This window comes from Lepidochelys kempii, chromosome 2 (genome assembly GCF_965140265.1).
Source record: "Lepidochelys kempii isolate rLepKem1 chromosome 2, rLepKem1.hap2, whole genome shotgun sequence".
Lineage (NCBI taxonomy): Eukaryota > Metazoa > Chordata > Testudines > Cheloniidae > Lepidochelys > Lepidochelys kempii.
In genome coordinates this window covers 116,761,722-116,778,837 of record NC_133257.1, presented here as the reverse complement: position 1 = coordinate 116,778,837, position 17,116 = coordinate 116,761,722, and the positions used below count along the sequence as shown (strand labels likewise).

Sequence of the window (17,116 nt, the reverse complement as noted above, 5' to 3'; positions counted from 1 at the left end):
CAGTCCCCGGAGGAGGAGCAGCGCCCGCGCATGTGATTTTTTTCCCCCCACCATCACCCCTTCCAGCCGACCCCGGGGGACTTTAGCAGCAGCAGCAGGAGCCTCCAGCTCCCCTGCAGGGACTTGCCTCCTGGAGAAAGTTTGCTTTTATTTTATCCGCCCCCCCCCCGCTTTTCTTGACCCCTCCCAGGGCAGCGGGCTCCTGCCCCTGCCAACGCCGCAGCTGGCTCGCGCCGGGGGCTTCGGGGCGGGCTGGCGAGCCGCGCGTGTCCCACCGCGGGGCTGGGCAGCGGGGGCTGCTCCGCGCGCAGCCGGCGGCTCCCGGCCCTGAGTCCCCGCGGGCTGTGTGAGCGGGGCAGCGGCGGGGCGCGTTTGCTGCCTGTGGGGGCGGGAAGCCGCCCACCCCCACCGCGGGCGCACACCGGTTGCACCTGAGCTGCCCCGTCCTCCCCCCCCCGCATTACCACCGCAGCCCTTCCTCGGGGTCTACCTGCGCGGCCGGGGGAGGGGGCAGAGAGTGACCATGCGAGAGAGAGGGAAGGTTTAACCCCCTCGCCTCCCCCCCACACACTCATGAATTAACTCCCGAGGGGGGGAGCAGCAGAGCCCGGGGACAGAAGGAGCCGGGCATCCCTCGTCTGCCTCAGAGGCGAGCCAGCAGCAGCCGCAGCAGCACCCGGCTGGGAGCGATGCCTCTGAGGCTCGCCTGGCTTTGGTGGGGGGGCCTGCTGTGCAGCTGCTGCTGCTCCCCGCCGCCGCCCGCGCTGCCCCTGCTGCCCGCCGCGGGGGCGCTGCTGGCGGACGGCAGCAGGGAGCAGCCGCAGCCTCCAGCCTCCCCCTCGCCGGGATTCCTCTACCGGCGCCTCAAGTCGCACGAGAAGCGGGAGATGCAGAAGGAGATCCTGTCTGTGCTGGGGCTTCCGCACCGGCCCCGGCCGCTGCACGGGCTGCAGCCGCGGCCGCCTCCTCCCCAGCAGCAGCTGCTGCCCCCGCCGGGCAGGCTCAACTCGGCTCCTCTCTTCATGCTGGATCTGTACAATGCCCTGTCCAGCGAGGAGGAGCAGGGGCCGGGGGCAGAGCGCCGCCGCCTGCAGCCCCACACCGCTCACACCCTGCAGCGCAAGACCCTCATCCCCCAGCCGGGACCCAGCGGCGGCTCCCCCTCGGCCAGCTCGCAGGACAGCGCCTTCCTCAACGATGCGGACATGGTCATGAGCTTTGTGAACCTGGGTGAGTGTCAGGCGGCCGCCTGGGGCAAGGGGCGGGCCAAGGGGGAGACGTGATCTGGGCGGTGGAAGCAGGTGGCATCGGAAAGTGGGCACCGCGCGAGAGCTGGGGGGGGGGGGCAGAGCCAGCCGTCAGCCGCATTTGGAGGCTCTTGGGTGTGAATCCGGGATCAGAACATCGGTGTGTCTCGGCGGTGGGCTGCGCTTCTCTCCGGGGTGGCGGAGATCTTACCGGAGCTGACCCAACTTCTCCCTAGCAATCGCTAGACGGCCCCGCTGCTTAGACACGGTACTGGCCCTTTACTGCATCCCAGGGCAAGGTGCTACCTGAACCTCTTACAAGCACCCGCTCAGCGCTCCCTGGAATCTGCTCCATGGTGGGCTCTCCCTCTTTTGCCCCTGCAGGAGAGCACTCACCTAGCACTTTGCATCTTCAAATGCTAATTAGTTAAGGGCAGCAAAACATTCAGTGACTGTGAGTTGGTAGGGAGAGGTGCTTTTTCGTTTGTTTGTTTGTTTGTTTGACAGTTTTTGCCTGGAGCAGGGGAGTCAGGCTTGGCTGTCTGTTGTACATGTGAATGTGCACACATACGCTGCCCCATTTATTTATTTATTTTGCAGTGAGGTCCTGGATGGATGAATGTGTTGATTCTTGAGAAACCAATGTTTGTTCCCAAGTTACTGTTTAGTTACAGCCCCCTACATGAATATGTTGTCAGGGATCAAAGCAAAAAAACAAACACAACCCCTTCCCCCCAATTGTTCATCATTTGCTATATTGAATGTGCACTGTGTTACTAACATAGGATTGTAGCAGATAAAGGTGGAAAGTTTCTAACAGATCATTGAATCCATCTCACTTCAAGTGCACAGTATATCCCCAGAGAAATGAGGTATTATTAAAGTGATGCTGCACTTGATATAATCCAGAAGGCCAAATCATAATTATTTTCAATTCAATAAGATTAAACAGGCCTTTGCTATTTCACTTAATTTTGAAGATGATTTTCAAATTACATTTGGATAATCTGATACATGCACCAACTTGATGATTAACTTTTTCCGCTCAGAGACTTGTTTGCTGTTAGTTGGTTGTTTTCAATAAGTGCAAAATAATGTGAGGTGGAAGGACATAAGATACCCTTAAAGTTTTGGACAATTTAAATCACAGTTTAGGACAGCTGTTCCAGTAGTAGAATAGCAAGAGTCATTCTGCAGGTTAGGATTGCACTGGCAGAGCTGTGGTGCACATCTGTATAACGCTTGCCCATCCTCTGAAAGTTTTTGGCCAGTGATACAACAGTGACAGACTAGAGTTGTATGGATACAACACCATCTTTTCTAATAAAAACAAACAGAATTGAGTAGTATCCTGTAGTCTTAGGCCTCAAATAACTAAATATCGCTTATTATCATTTCACATCTATATTATGATAGTGTCCAAAGGCCCTAATCTGGATTGAAACCACTTTGTTTTAGGTGCTGAACAAAGACATAGTTAGATCTGACTGTATGAAATATATGGTAGTCAATTGCACCCAAATTGTGGCAGGAACCAGCAGTATTGCACAGGCAGTGCATGCATAGTCCTGCAGCAGGAGCAAAGAATGCCTTGACTTGCTCAGCAGCAATCCCTCTGTTTGGTTATAAAATGCTGTGGTCCGGCTATGAAGAGTACCAGTCCTCTGCCAGAAGAATGCTGACTGACACTTGGGAACACAATAGGAAGATATATATAATGGGGTGATGCTAAAATACACTTTGTTAGACATCAACCTTATTTTTAAACAGATCTCATTTTCATAATGTTATTAATGTGCCATGCACGAAAGAGAGAATTTCAATGGAAAAACAGAAAACACTTGTTAATAAGTTTTATACAGTGGAATGCAACTGTAAGGAACTGATATAGTGAAACTCCATTTAATGTGAAGAAGAATGAAACACCAATATTATTCCAATACGATAATGTGCAAAGTGATTTCCATTTTAATGAAGTTCTGTAAAGTTTAGACTTCACAGTAAGATGGTTCAATGTCATCTTAAAATAGATGTTTTGATAAATGTTGGTCCTAGAATTAAGTAGCAGAACTATGACTCTTATCCAGGAAGAGATTGCTTCAGAGATTGTGTTGTTGAGCATTCCACAAGTTTCCTAATCTATAGCAATGATATGTTAACTAAAATTTAAAAACGTAGCTGTCAAACTATTACCACAGAAAGGTACATGTGTTTTTTGAATCAAGGCCTGGATGATGCACGCTTATAGAAACTCTTGGGCCAAAGTTAGATGGAAAAATCAATGGGCTTAAGACCGTGGAGTTTCTGCCCCCTTATGTGATTGCTTGTCAGAGTTTGGCCACCAAAGGAGCAGACAGTGGGCATGGCCTTAAACTCTGGATGCTCTGAAATTGGTGGGGAAATTCTATGGAACCTTGGGCAAATATGCAGTGGCTCAGAGCTTCCCCACCACTCTCTGCCTGCCCAGTTTGCTTTGGCAACACTGTCAGCTGCCAGGGCATTCCCAACTATTGCTGGCTCTTTTCCTTGCCACTAGGGTTCTCTAGGGCATATAGCAGGAATGTGTGTAAATTAATGAGCACAGGGTTATTTTACTCTAGGAATTCCAGGAGAAGGATGCTGTGGAGAGTAGCGCTTTTCTAGTTCCATCTACTTTCCAACCAGCGGGGCTTCTCCCAAACCCACAGAAGCCTGACTGCATGTAGTTCAGGCAAGTGAGCTTTGCAGAATAGAGGGGAGGATGCCACATTGCTGCCACCACCTTATTTTTATACATTTTGGCTTACGGGTTTGGTCCTGCAAGGGGCTCACCAATTCCCAGAAGCGTTGAGCACCTGCAACACTTATTGACTTCAATGGGCACTTTGGGCAAGTTGTTTAGCACTTTGCTGGATAAAGCCTTTGAGGAAAATTATTGGAGAGATTGATACTCCCCTCTGTACAGTAAAAGCACTGTTTTCTGTTGTGAGCCAAAGCATTCATTAGGTTCAAATCAGTTCAAATAATTTGGATCCAGACACTTACATAATGACCAGGGGAAATTATTCATGTAATATATTGAAATAACAGTTAAAATGCTAGCTATGAGTATCAGGAAGTATGAATCAACATTAGAAATTTCTCACCAACATCCAAGTTGCTAGTCATAAAAGATAATGACACTTATAATCGTTGTCTGTTATTAAACTGTTCATAGATCAACAGACTGAGATTGAGCAATTGGTGTTGCATTTATTGCCTCTTGGGATGTCTTGGTCTCTTGCAAATGTACTAATGTCTACTCTTTTCAACTGAATGATAATTTATAATGCAAAATAACAGGAAGCTTACTGATATAGCATAAGATAGAGACAAGTTCTGATGGGAGAAAGACCAGCCTGAATTGCTGCTTATGAAAATGGGTATTGGTATGGTATATCCTAGGAAAAAGCAGCAAAAATGTACAGGATTTCAGTGTTTTTCAATGCTCCTATGAGGTATATACCAAAAAACTGCCAAAACTCATAGTTGAATTCTCTTCACCTGCAATCACCACCAAAATGATTCCTGGTACTTGCATGTGATCAGGACTCCAATGAGTGGATGCTAACTAAATAGAAAGGCTACTTTTCATAGAATCATAGAATCATAGAATAACAGAGTTGGAAGGGACCTCTGGAGGCCATCTAGTCCAACCCCCTGCTCAGAGTATGACCAATCCCAACTAAATCATACCAGCCAGGGCTTTGTCAAGCCTGACCTTAAAAACTTTTAAGGAAGGGGATTCCACCACCTCCCTAGGTAACGCATTCCAGTGTTTCACCACCCTCCTAGTGAAAAAGTTTTTCCTAATATCCAACCTAAACCTCCCCCACTGCAACTTGAGACCATTACTCCTTGTCCTGTCATCTGCTATCACTGAGAATAGTCTAGATCCATCCTCTTTGGATGCACCTTTCAGGTAGTTAAAAGCGGCTATCAAATCCCCCCTCATTCTTCTCTTCCGTAGACTAAAGAATCCCAGTTCCCTCAGCCTCTCCTCATAAGTCATATGTTCCAGTCCCCTAATCATTTTTGTTGCCCTTTGCTGGACTCTCTCCAATTTCTCCACATCCTTCTTGTAGTGTGGGGCCCAAAACTGGACACAGTACTCCAGATGAGGCCTCACCAATGTCGAATAGAGGGGAACGATCACGTCCCTTGATCTGCTGGCAATGCCCCTACTTATACACCCCAAAATGCCATTGGCCTTCTTGGCAACAAGGGCACACTGTTGACTCATATCCAGCTTCTCGTCTACTGGCACCCCTAGGTCCTTCTCTGCAGAACTGCTGCCTAGCCATTCGGTTCCTAGTCTGTAGCGGTGCATTGGATTCTTCTGTCCTAAGTTCAGGACTCTGCACTTGTCCTTGTTGAACCTCATCAGATTTCTTTTGGCCCAATCCTCCAATTTGTCTAGGTCCCTCTGTATCCTATCCCTACCCTCCAGCATATCTACCACTCCTCCCAGTTTAGTGTCATCCGCAAACTTGCTGAGGGTGCAATCAACACCATCCTCCAGATCATTAATGAAGATATTGAACAAAACCGGCCCCAGGACTGACCCTTGGGGCACTCCGCTAGATACCGGCTGCCAACTAGACATGGAGCCATTGATCACTACCCATTGAGCCCGACAATCTAGCCAACTTTCTACCATCTTGTAGTGCATCCATCCAGCCCATACTTCTTTAACTTGCTGACAAGAATACTGTGGGAGACCGTGTCAAAAGCTTTGCTAAAGTCGAGGAATAACACGTCCACTGCTGTCCCTTCATCCACAGAACCAGTTATCTCATCATAGAAGGCAATTAGATTAGTCAGGCATGACTTTCCCTTGGTGAATCCATGCTGACTGTTCCTGATCACTTTCCTCTCATGCAAGTGCTTCAGGATTGATTCCTTGAGGACATGCTCCATGATTTTTCCAGGGACTGAGGTGAGGCTGACCGGCCTGTAGTTCCCAGGATCCTCCTTCTTCCCTTTTTTAAAGATGGGCACTACATTAGCCTTTTTCCAATCTTCCGGGACTTCCCTCGATCGCCATGAGTTTTCAAAGATAATGGCCAATGGCTCTGCAATCACATCCGCCAATTCCTTTAGCACTCTCGGATGCAATGCATCCGGCCCCATGGACTTGTGCATGTCCAGTTTTTCTAAATAGTCCCGAACCACTTCTTCCTTCACAGAGGGCTGGCCACCTCCTCCCCATGCTGTGCTGCCCAGTGCAGTAGTCTGGGAGCTGACCTTGTTCGTGAAGACAGAGGCAAAAAAAAGCATTGAGTACATTAGCTTTTTCCACATCCTCTGTCACTAGGTTGCCTCCCTCATTTGGTAAGGGGCCCACACTTTCCTTGGCTTTCTTCTTATTGCCAACATACCTGAAGAAACCCTTCTTGTTACTCTTAACATCCCTCGCTAGCTGCAACTCCAGGTGTGATTTAGCCTTCCTGATTCCATTGCTACATGCCCGAGCAATATTTATATACTCATCCCTGGTCATTTGTCCAATCTTCCACTTCTTGTAAGCCTCTTTTTTGTGTTTAAGATCAGCAAGGATTTCACTGTTAAGCCAAGCTGGTCGCTTGCCATATTTACTATTCTTTCTACACATTGGGATGGTTTGTCCCTGTAACCTCAATAAAGATTCTTTAAAATACAGCCAGCTCTCCTGGACTCCTTTCTCCCTCATGTTATTCTCCCAGGGGATCTTGCCCATCAGTTCCCTGAGGGAGTCAAAGTCTGCTTTTCTGAAGTCCAGGGTTTTCTGAACAGCATTGTCAGTGTTTTTTAAAGGTGTTGTCTTTTGACTACTGGTAAAGTAGTGACTACAAAAGAAATTGGAGTGTTCTTTAGAGTCATTTTAATAGAATCAGAAATATAAATTCTTCTGTGAGTGTGGATCCTATTGTAGGTGCTCACATGTCTCATGCATGCAAGATTAATTTTTTTTTAATAACAGTGTCCATCAGGAAATGCCTGCGCCCTGTTCCTTCTTCTCATGCTCCTGTGTGAGGGCACAGAAGGTGGAGCAGCCACAGCCCTCCCTCAGATCCCTCTTACTGTCTGTGGCAGTGAGATAGAACCTGGACAGTGTCAGACATGTTACTTTTCTTTGAGCTTCAAACACCTCTACTAGACGAGTCCTGTGAAAAAAATTCTTCTTCACGCTCTTTATTACATTTTATACATGTGGACATTCCAAAATGAAAGGGGAGGAGGCAAGGTTCAGGAGCACAATGAGGAGGGGCACTGAATCTTCACATTTGTTGGCTGCTCTGGTCAAGCCCATTTCCTGGCCAGCTTTGATGTCTTTTTGGACTGTCTTGGACCCTTATGGCTGCTATGCCATGAAGGAGATTGTGGATGTCTTGTGCTGAAGCCACCTGGCTCTACGTGACTTTCTGCCGCTGGGGAACTGCACCAGGGTTTATGTTGGTGTAAGTCCTTGTTGAATCTAGTCCAGCACCATCAAAACAACAATATTCCTGCATTTAGTTTAAAATGTGAACATTGTACATTGTGTTTTTAACTTAAATAAGGAAAGAGAGATGCCCAGACTACCCATGTAATTGAGAGGGGTAGTTAGTGCTACGGAATCTTACATCTTTACTAATTTGAACAATTTAAGAAGTTAGAGCAAAGTATTCATTCCTTAAGAGAAAGAAGAAAGCCCCATTGATTATCTCTGCTGTTTCCCAAACAGTAGACCTCTTTAAGTATGATTAATCTACTACCAATAAGCACCTCTATTTGATTATTTATAACAATGAATTTTTATTGTTCTACCATCACACAACAAATTTTATGTAACTGGAAACTGTCTAATTCCAGGCAAATTGTCGACACTTGTGTAACCTTGTTGTTAAGAGCTGATGTAAAGAGCTGCACAAAAGTAGTCCATTTGCAATACCCAACATCAAGTTTTATTGGTTCCAGAAAACCCAGGAACTTTGCTACATATTCTTGAGCACTATCTAATTAAACCTTATCTATGGACTATTTACATATCTATTAACATAGAGCAGAGCACTCTTCTAATGAGAATAGCCTCAAATAACGAAATTAGTGCAAACCCCAGCTTGCTCTTGTCTATATGTAGGGATCAGCAGTGATGTAGCTACGCCAATAGTTGGCCACTGAGTACTGAACTGCAATTGTTCCCAATTTAGATTTCCTTCCAACTCCTTTTGCTTTTGCCATTATTAGGTGGCATGATTTGGGCTGATGCCATTATGGAGATGATTCTTAAATTAGTCATTTTTTACAATATGTTGGAATAATAACCTTCTTGTCAAGTTGCCTATCTGAAATTTACTCTTGGGTGGCTGGATGCAAGATTTGTTATGATGTGTCTTTTATAGGCCCAAATTTCTAGCTTTCGTGGCTTGTAGTTTGATAGGAGAGGTCTCTTGTTTGCTGTTTCCATTGAGAATCTTGGGATTGCTTGGTGGACTCAAGTGCAAGTTTTCAAGGAACTGTTACTTAAATAAGTGGCCTGATTTTTTCAGAAGTGTGGTCAAATTGAGTAAACGTGACAGAATCAAGCCCTAAGGTGGCAGTATCAGCCATCAGGAGCTGTTTCTTAACTCTACTCATTTATTAAAAATGGGCTTGATAGTTGCAGTGCTATTGTTCATGGCTTTTGTGCTCTTAATATTTGTGACAATCAGAGTCCAGACGCCTAAAGGAGAGAACAAGGGATCTGAACCCCGAAGAATAAGCAATTGAATCAGCTGGCTGTATACAATGTTATTGTGTATAAATATATGTTAAGTAAGGTCTTTTATGGAAGTGGGTAATACTCTGAACTTGATGGTCATTAGGAGATGTGTACAGGCTGTGGTTATGCATGTGTATATATGTATAGAAAATTGTTATTGTAACCAGGGTGCAGCTACAGCATCACCTCACAGCAATGTGGGGAAGCAATCAGGCAAGGAGGAGCACCTCCCAGTCTAGTTGTTTACATAAAACTAACTCCACGCATGTAGCATTGTACAACCGAGGGAAAGTCAGTGGTAGACCATTAAAATTAATAGAAAGACATTGAACCTGAAAAGAAAAACTCAGTCCTGGAAAACTAAGGGAGGAGGGAGTTTTCCTCCTCTGTGTAACCATGAATTACCATGTCTGAGAGAAAGGAAAAAAACAAATTCCCTCCCCCTGTGACCTGCAAACCCTGTTAAAAGGGAAGAGGTTTGAAGTGAAGGCTAACCAGAAACTGAGGGCCAGCATCAAAGTGGGGTGTGGTCCCTGAAACACTGGATATCCTCTAGGACAGAAGCCATGCTAGAAAACTGTTCAGAGGCAGTAGGTAACTTGTATTAGAGCAGGGAATTTAGCTAACATAGAAGTGTAAAGCCTGAAGTTTTGTCTTTATGGTCTTCTATGTAACTTGTATGCATTTTTTCCTTATTATTTCACCTTTGAATCTGTGAGATTTATCTATTAAATAAACTTTTAATTTATTTTTACCTGAAGCAAGTCCCTGTTGTGCAACCTGAGTGCAGTGTGCAGCCCTGAGTGGATTGATGACTTGGGGGCAGGATTCACTCCTTCAGAGATGAATGATGAATCAGAAGAGAGAAGTCTGAGTGTCCGGTAGTTAAGAACTTGGGGGATGCATTTGGGGAGACATGAGACCAGAAGGGGTCATTGAGGTCATCCTGCAAAGAGTAAGTAGGTGGATGGAAGCCAAGATGAGACCTTCATGCTTGAAGGCTGGCTACTGGTGTCAAAGTTCTGAGCTATAGCAGCAGAGCATTAAGGCACCCAAAGGAAAAGGCAGGCAATAACAGAACTCTTTACGGGGCTGGGTGATCCCCAAAATGTCACAGTATTCACTCATATTGTAGACCAAATTTGCTGCTGACCTAAGTCATGTTATTCTGCAAACACTTCTAAAATGATCTACAAATTCTGGTTTGCCAATTCATGGGTCCATGTCTCCTGATTTGTCTGAACTGTCCATTTTTGACCTCCACGAAATCATTAAGGACCATTCTACTTGCTTGAGGCTTGTAGTGTTCAAGAACAGATTTTGATGTTTTGGTGGCCAGGCATTTTGTTTGGATTAAGCCCCTTTTTATTTGGGAGTATGTATAGGATCTAAGGCTGGGGCAGAGAGGTGCATGGTTATTTATTTATTTTTGGAGAGAGAATGTAAATATTTCCCCTTTAAATTGCAGTTTGTGTTATATGGGGACATCTTGTTGCTTAACAGAGCTGCGATCTGTGCATTCAGCATTGCTTCCTTTGGTGACATAAATAAATGTTGGGGTGACATTTTCAGAAGTGTGTAAGTAACTTAGAAGTTGAAGTCCATTTCAAAAATGACTTGGACATATGTGGTCTGAACCAAAACCCATTGCACTCAATAGGAAAATTCCCATTGACTTCAATGAGCTTTGAATCAGAGCCTGAGGAGCCTGAATCATTCAAACACAATGAGAGACTTAGGGTCCTAAGTGTCTGAAACGGCACTTGTGGAAACTTTACCCTTTATCTGCCATCTCTGTAGTGATAGGAAACAGGAGCAAATAGAACAGTTCTGACAGTGAGTAGAATTCTGTTCCCACAGAATTATTAACCCAGTTCCAGTTGCAGGGCCAAATGCTACCTTCAGTTTCCTTTGCTCAACTCCAGTGAAGATAGTTAGCTACCCCTCTGCAACCTTATTGAGTTCAGTTTCACTGGGGACAGAAATGGTGGGATGACTAAGTAACCAAGTAAGTAACTGGCAGCCATGGCTGGCAGCCATGGTGTTTTAATCCAATGTTGTCTGTACCTACTGTGAGCACAGTTAATCAACTCAGTGGTTTCCTGGAGCCCTTCCTATACTAGCATACTCACTGTGGCTAACAATGATAGAACGGAATTAGTGCTAGCAACAGTGGGATTTTTTTTTTTTTTTGGCAAAAAAGTCTAGTGTAGACATAGCCTAAGTCAGGGGTAGGCAACCTATGGCACTCGATTTCAGTGGCACTCACACTGGCCACCGGTCCGGGGAGCTCTGCATTTTAATTTAATTTTAAATGAAGCTTCTTAAACATTTTAAAAACCTTATTTACTTTACATACAACAATAGTTAATTATATATTATAGACTTATAGAAAGAGACCTTCTAAAAACGTTAAAATGTATTACTGGCACGCGAAACCTTAAATTAGAGTGAATAAATGAAGACTTGGCACACCACTTCTGAAAGGTTGCCGACCTCCGGCCTAAGTGTTCTGCAAATTGAAACAGTAGCTGTGTTTTTAAGAGTTCTGCACATGACTGTCTTGATCCAATGTAGTGTTAATCTCAAGAATACATTTCCCTATGAACTTCCCCTTAAAAACTTCCAGTGGTATCACCTGATGTTCTGCACTAATGCCCAGTCTAACCAGAGTTCAGAACAGTTGGCTCCATATAAACTCAGAATATTGGTCGATCAAATATTTGTGTATAAATAGAATCATTTTGAAAATGCCTACTTAGAATACAGAAGCACAGTGTTTGCAATCTGTGCAGTGTATAAATGTACTGTACAGCTTGAGTGGCTTTGCAAATTAATCAAGACAGTTTGAACACTTGTGCTGCAGGAATCAAGATTTGCCAGTTTTAAAGAAGAAAGTGTTTTAAACAGTACTGCAAGGATGTATCATTTCATCTTTTTTCTAATGTTTCTTTTACAATAAGAAGACAAGAATGTATCAGTTATTTGTAGCCTCTGTGTAAACATATATTTAATCAAGGTAAAATCTTGCTTTATGAGTCACAATTTCTTTGTCATAAAGTACATTAAAAATTTATACAACATAAGTGTTCATATTAGTAGTATATTGCTTTATGCAGGTACAGATGCATACTTATCTTGTCAGTTTCTTTGCATTACACTTGCCTGGCTTATACTATAAAGGTGTTAGACACTCTGTTTACATATGTGCTAAAGGGTGACATAATGTCTATTGAACCAAAGTCACTGAGCTCCCAACTAGGCTACAAGGAGCACTTAAAAATGAAAACAGATCAAAGCTCCGAGAAAGGTTGCGATATTCACAGCCATGAGCAAAGAGGTGTTGGAGAAAAGGGGCTCTAGTTTGTCTGAAACAGAGGTGCATAATTGCATGACTGTATCTCGAGAATCCCTTGAGTTTCCAGACTGTTTGAGATATGAATCTGTGAGAATAAATTTTTTAGCAGCAAATCCAAAAAGCCTGCTGAAAATTGTCCAAATAGATTAAGAAAAAGGTTAAATTGTAGCAAGCTCATACAAGATGAGAAATACTAGTCTGCCTGTCTTTTTATAGACTACAGTATAGAAGTTGTTTAGAATTGGACACTCATTGTGGTGTGACTAATATTTTTCAGACATAGTGAAATGTCTGCTATATAGACCTGTGCCTTGGAATGAAGTAACAGTTGCTTTTTTAGTGCCATTTAAATGTGGTTTTGATCAGCAGAATTTCTCTTCTTGAGAAAGGTGGATTTGGATGTTACCAAATGAATATGCACAAATTAAAAGGGGTAGGGGGGTTGAAAAGGTAATTTTTTTGATATCACTTCACTGTAGATTTTTTTTCAGCACTGTTTCTTCCCTCCTACTGATTCCCATTATGCTGTTTCAATCCCACTTAATCTTGACAAAGTGTGTGTGTGTATTTAAATAATGAAAGAGAGAGAGAGACAACAGTTACCAATGCAGCGTTACTATGCACATTTCAGCTGTAGCTCACGAAAGCTTATGCTCTAATAAATTGGTTAGTCTCTAAGGTGCCACAAGTACTCCTTTTCTTTTTGCGAATACAGACTAACACGGCTGTTACTCTGAAACCTTTATTTATACAGATTTTCATTATTGCACAACATTGACTGAAACGTCTCATCTAGCTTTGTGAACAAGGGGCTCCTCCAGAATGGACAACTTCTCCCTCAAGGCCTTGCATTATGGTGACCTGTCTTGAATGAGGAAGGCTAGATGAGACTCCCTTTGAACCCATAAATAGAACATCTAGCACAGCCACTAGGTTGCCGCGGAGCAATTCCAGGCATTCCCTTTCCCAGGGAAATATCATGCTGTCACAATAATGCTCCCAGTCCAGCATGGACGGTGGAGGAGAAGGGATCAAACCTGTGTCTTTTGCATGGCAGCAAAGAATACTAAAGCATAGCGCTACCAGGCCAACTTTTATTTATTATTAATTATTATTATTTTACATCAATAATGGCTTTGGAAAAATAGAATTCCCAATCCAAGTTGCATATTTGAACTACAAAAGGGATGTGTATCTCTCTGTGTGTTTGGTTTTCTTTATAAGCATCTTCTTCACAATGAAGTTGGAACTGACCTAGTAAAGCTTCTGATCATCAAGAGTGCTGTCATTCTCACATTACATATTTAGCAGATTTGATTTTAATACAAAATACCACAAACACAGTTTTAAAATTTGGACATTTTAATCAGTAGTTATGTATAGAAAAATGATATCTGAATGCCTAAGCATAGACTTGATTCCCAGACATAGAATATGAGTGCCTAATTTGGACAATGAAATTTGAAAATTGAAGTCTCAGTTGCAAAAAGGCAATTTTTCGTCTCCCACAAACCCTCTACCCCTTCCATCCTCATGGCCATTCTTTTGAATGCAAAGTTACAGACCTTCTTAGTTAATTATTGTAACATCAGAAGTCTTTGACATGAAAGGGACCAAGCAGTGGCTATACAAGATAATGATTTGTTTATAACAATAATTTAAACAGTATATGAAAAGGATAAACATGCGTGTCCTGCCAACATTTGCTTTATGTTCTCTGTAAGCTTCAGTGATTGAGTCTCTTGGCTTCCCCTTTCAAATGTTTCTCCCTTTAAAAATAAAACAAATTGCAGAGGAGAAAAATCTTTCATATTTAAGGAGATTTCTATTTAATATGCTATAGGGGATAGCCAGAAACAAAATATATATGCATGTAGTACGATAAAGGATAGTTCACATTTAGAGATGTCTATATTTCGTTTCTGGTGTGTAGTGGTTTTTATGCTTATGGTTTTTAGTGACTGTAACAGCAATCCAATCCAAAATGTTCCACCCTGCAGTGTATGGAAAGTTTATTACTTACTAGAAAGTCTAAGGATCTTACTTTCTTTCATCCAAGGTTCTCAAAACACTTCAGAAACATTTAATTAAGCCTCAACTTGCTCTGAGGAAGGTAAATATCTATTATACTCCTTTTCCAAATGGCTAATATGAGGCATGGCATTTGTGACTTCCCCACGGTCACCCATGAAAATTGGTAGCAGAGCAGTGGAGAGAACCCAGAAGTCCTGACTTCCAGTCCTTGCTCTAACCACTGATCCACACTCCCCATTATTGTATTGGCAAGTATGCAAAAGACTTGTAAACAATGGCAAGCCAGTGGAACTGTAAAATCTACCTTCAATTCCTAATGTCACTTATTGGAAGGTCTTAAAAAACCCAAGAATTCTCATTAGACTCATTCTTACATCCTTTTCCTCCTGCGCATAGGGGATACACCAATTTCCACCTTTTATTTTAGTCTTGTGCTGGTCTCTTAAGGATTCTGAGTGTCCTGTTGATGGATTAAGTCTTTCTCTGTTGTTCTGCATAATGTTTCTCTACATCATCCTCTTTTTCTCTTCCAGGTGGTGTCCATATTATCACCTGATGTGCAAGTTGTGCTGGTGGTGCCTTTAAAGCATGTCCTAAATATATCTGTTGTTATCTTACATGTTTGATTCTTTAGGTTGATTTGCTTTCCTTAGAATTTCTGATGTTGCAAGGAACTCTTTCCAATGACTTTGAAGATCTTTTGGAGGCATTTACTTTGGAATGAGTTCATTTTCTTCTTTTCAGTTTCCATTGTAGATTTCAATGACTTTTTGTATCAGTGCCAATCACGCTACTTTTCTAAATCTTTTCAAGTTCATGAAAATTGTTTGCTGCTTTTGATATTTGTTGCTTGACATCAAGCATGGAGTATTACCATCATTGCACATCTCACTCCCTAGATCTGTAAAATGCCTACTAGTTCTAATGTTCCTCCATCTACTCTGATGGTTGGTTTTGGGAGAGTGATAGGCATATATGTTGTCTTCTCCTTGCTGATGAACAAATTGCCTTGTTTTGCTATGACCTTGTCTATACTACACAGTTTTGTCAACTGATATAATTACACTGCTTGTGCATGTTCACACAATGCTCCTTTTGTCGGCGGAGCATATCCACAGTAGGTGCCACAAGTACTCCTCAGATTACTTTTGGCATTCATGGAGCAGCTGAACACGGTGAACTGTCGGTTTTGGGCTCAGGAAACAAGCACTGAGTGGTGGGATCACATCATTATGCAGGTCTGGGATGATGAGCAGTGGCTGCAGAACTTTCTGTGAGGAAAGCCACCTTCTAGGCACTGTGCTTGGAGCTCACCCCAGCACTGTGGTGCAGGGACACCAAAATGAGAGCTGCCCTCTCGGAAGAGAAGCACATGGTAATTGCTGTGTGGAAGCTGGTAACCCCAGACTGCTACCATTTGGTCACGAATAAGTTTGGAATCGGGAAGTACACTGAAGGGGCTGTGTTAACGCAAGTGTGCAGGGCCATTAATCGCCTCCTGCTACGAAGGACTGTGACTCTTGGCAATGTGCGTGAAATAGTGGATGGCTTTGTGGCAATGAGATTCCCTAACTGCAGTAGGGTGATAGGTGGCACACAGCCCAATTTTGGCCCTGGACCATCTTGTGATGGAGTACATCAATAGGAAGGGGTACTTCTCTATGGTACTGCAGGTGCTTGTGGATTACTGTGGGTGTTTCTCTGACATCAGCACGGGCTGGTCTGGGAAGGTGCATGATGCATGCATCTTCAGGAACCCTGGCCTGTACAGAAAGCTGCAAGCAGGGACTTTCTTTCCAGGGCAGAAGATTCCAGTGGGGGATGTTGAAATGCCCATAGTCATCCTGGGAGACCTGGCATACCCCTTACTCCCATGGCTCATGAAGCCTTACACAGGAAACCTGGACAGCAGGAAGGAGTGTTTCAACAATAGGCTGAGCAGGTGCAGAATGACAGTTGAATGTGCCTTGGGCAGATTAAAAGCACACTGTTACTGCCTGTATGGCAGGTTAGATCTAAAAGAGGAAAATATTACTATGGTCATAGCAGCCTCCTGTGTGCTCCATAATATTTGTGAGGCTAAGGGTGAAAAGTTTCCCTGGGTTGTAGCGCAGAGGCGGATTGCCTGGCTGCTGAATTTGAGCAGCCAGATACCAGGGCGCTGAGAGCTGCACACTAGGGGGATATTCGAATCAGGGAGGCTTTGAGGCACCATTTTGACAATGAGCACCAGCAATGTGTCTTTCTATACAGCATTTTGCCATGCTTTGTTAACTTGCTGCCTTGCTTGAAAATTGTGATGATTCCTGACTGTGATTTGTAGTCAGCAAATTATCAAATCGCTACAGCAGCAACAACCAATCTCTATTTGTCTCCTACAGAGTTTGTTTTTATTAAATATCAATTTACAACACACACAAAAGGCTTGGTGGGAAAGAAGATAAGAGTGCAGGGCAGTGTAGACTCTCATAGCTGTGGTTAAGTCTAGCTGTAATTTTGGAAGTTGTCGAAGGGGTGGAGTGAATGGGGTACCGAGACGTTCCATGAAGTTACAAGTAATGCGTGAGAGGAGTTTGGGGAGGGCATGGAAAGCAGTTCTGTATTGACTGCAGGAGTAGGAGGGCAGGTGAGCATGCATGTGTTCTGGCTGGAGCGTGATTAGGAACTTCAACATCTCTGTTACCTCCTCCATCACTTTTATCATCCACTTCTGTTCCTTTACAGTGTGCTCCTCAC

At 43.6% G+C, this 17,116-nt stretch overlaps 1 protein-coding gene across 1 annotated transcript in view; it reads left to right on the top strand.

Moving 5' to 3' along the window:
- The first annotated feature begins 346 nt into the window (after positions 1 to 346).
- BMP6 (bone morphogenetic protein 6) overlaps positions 347 to 17,116 on the top strand; it is a 163,817-nt gene continuing 147,047 nt past the window's right edge. The window contains exon 1 of the mRNA XM_073332087.1: positions 347 to 1,230. Within this exon, the coding sequence (XP_073188188.1) occupies positions 690 to 1,230 (541 nt within the window). The 5' untranslated portion in view covers positions 347 to 689. The remainder of the gene's footprint in view (positions 1,231 to 17,116) is intronic.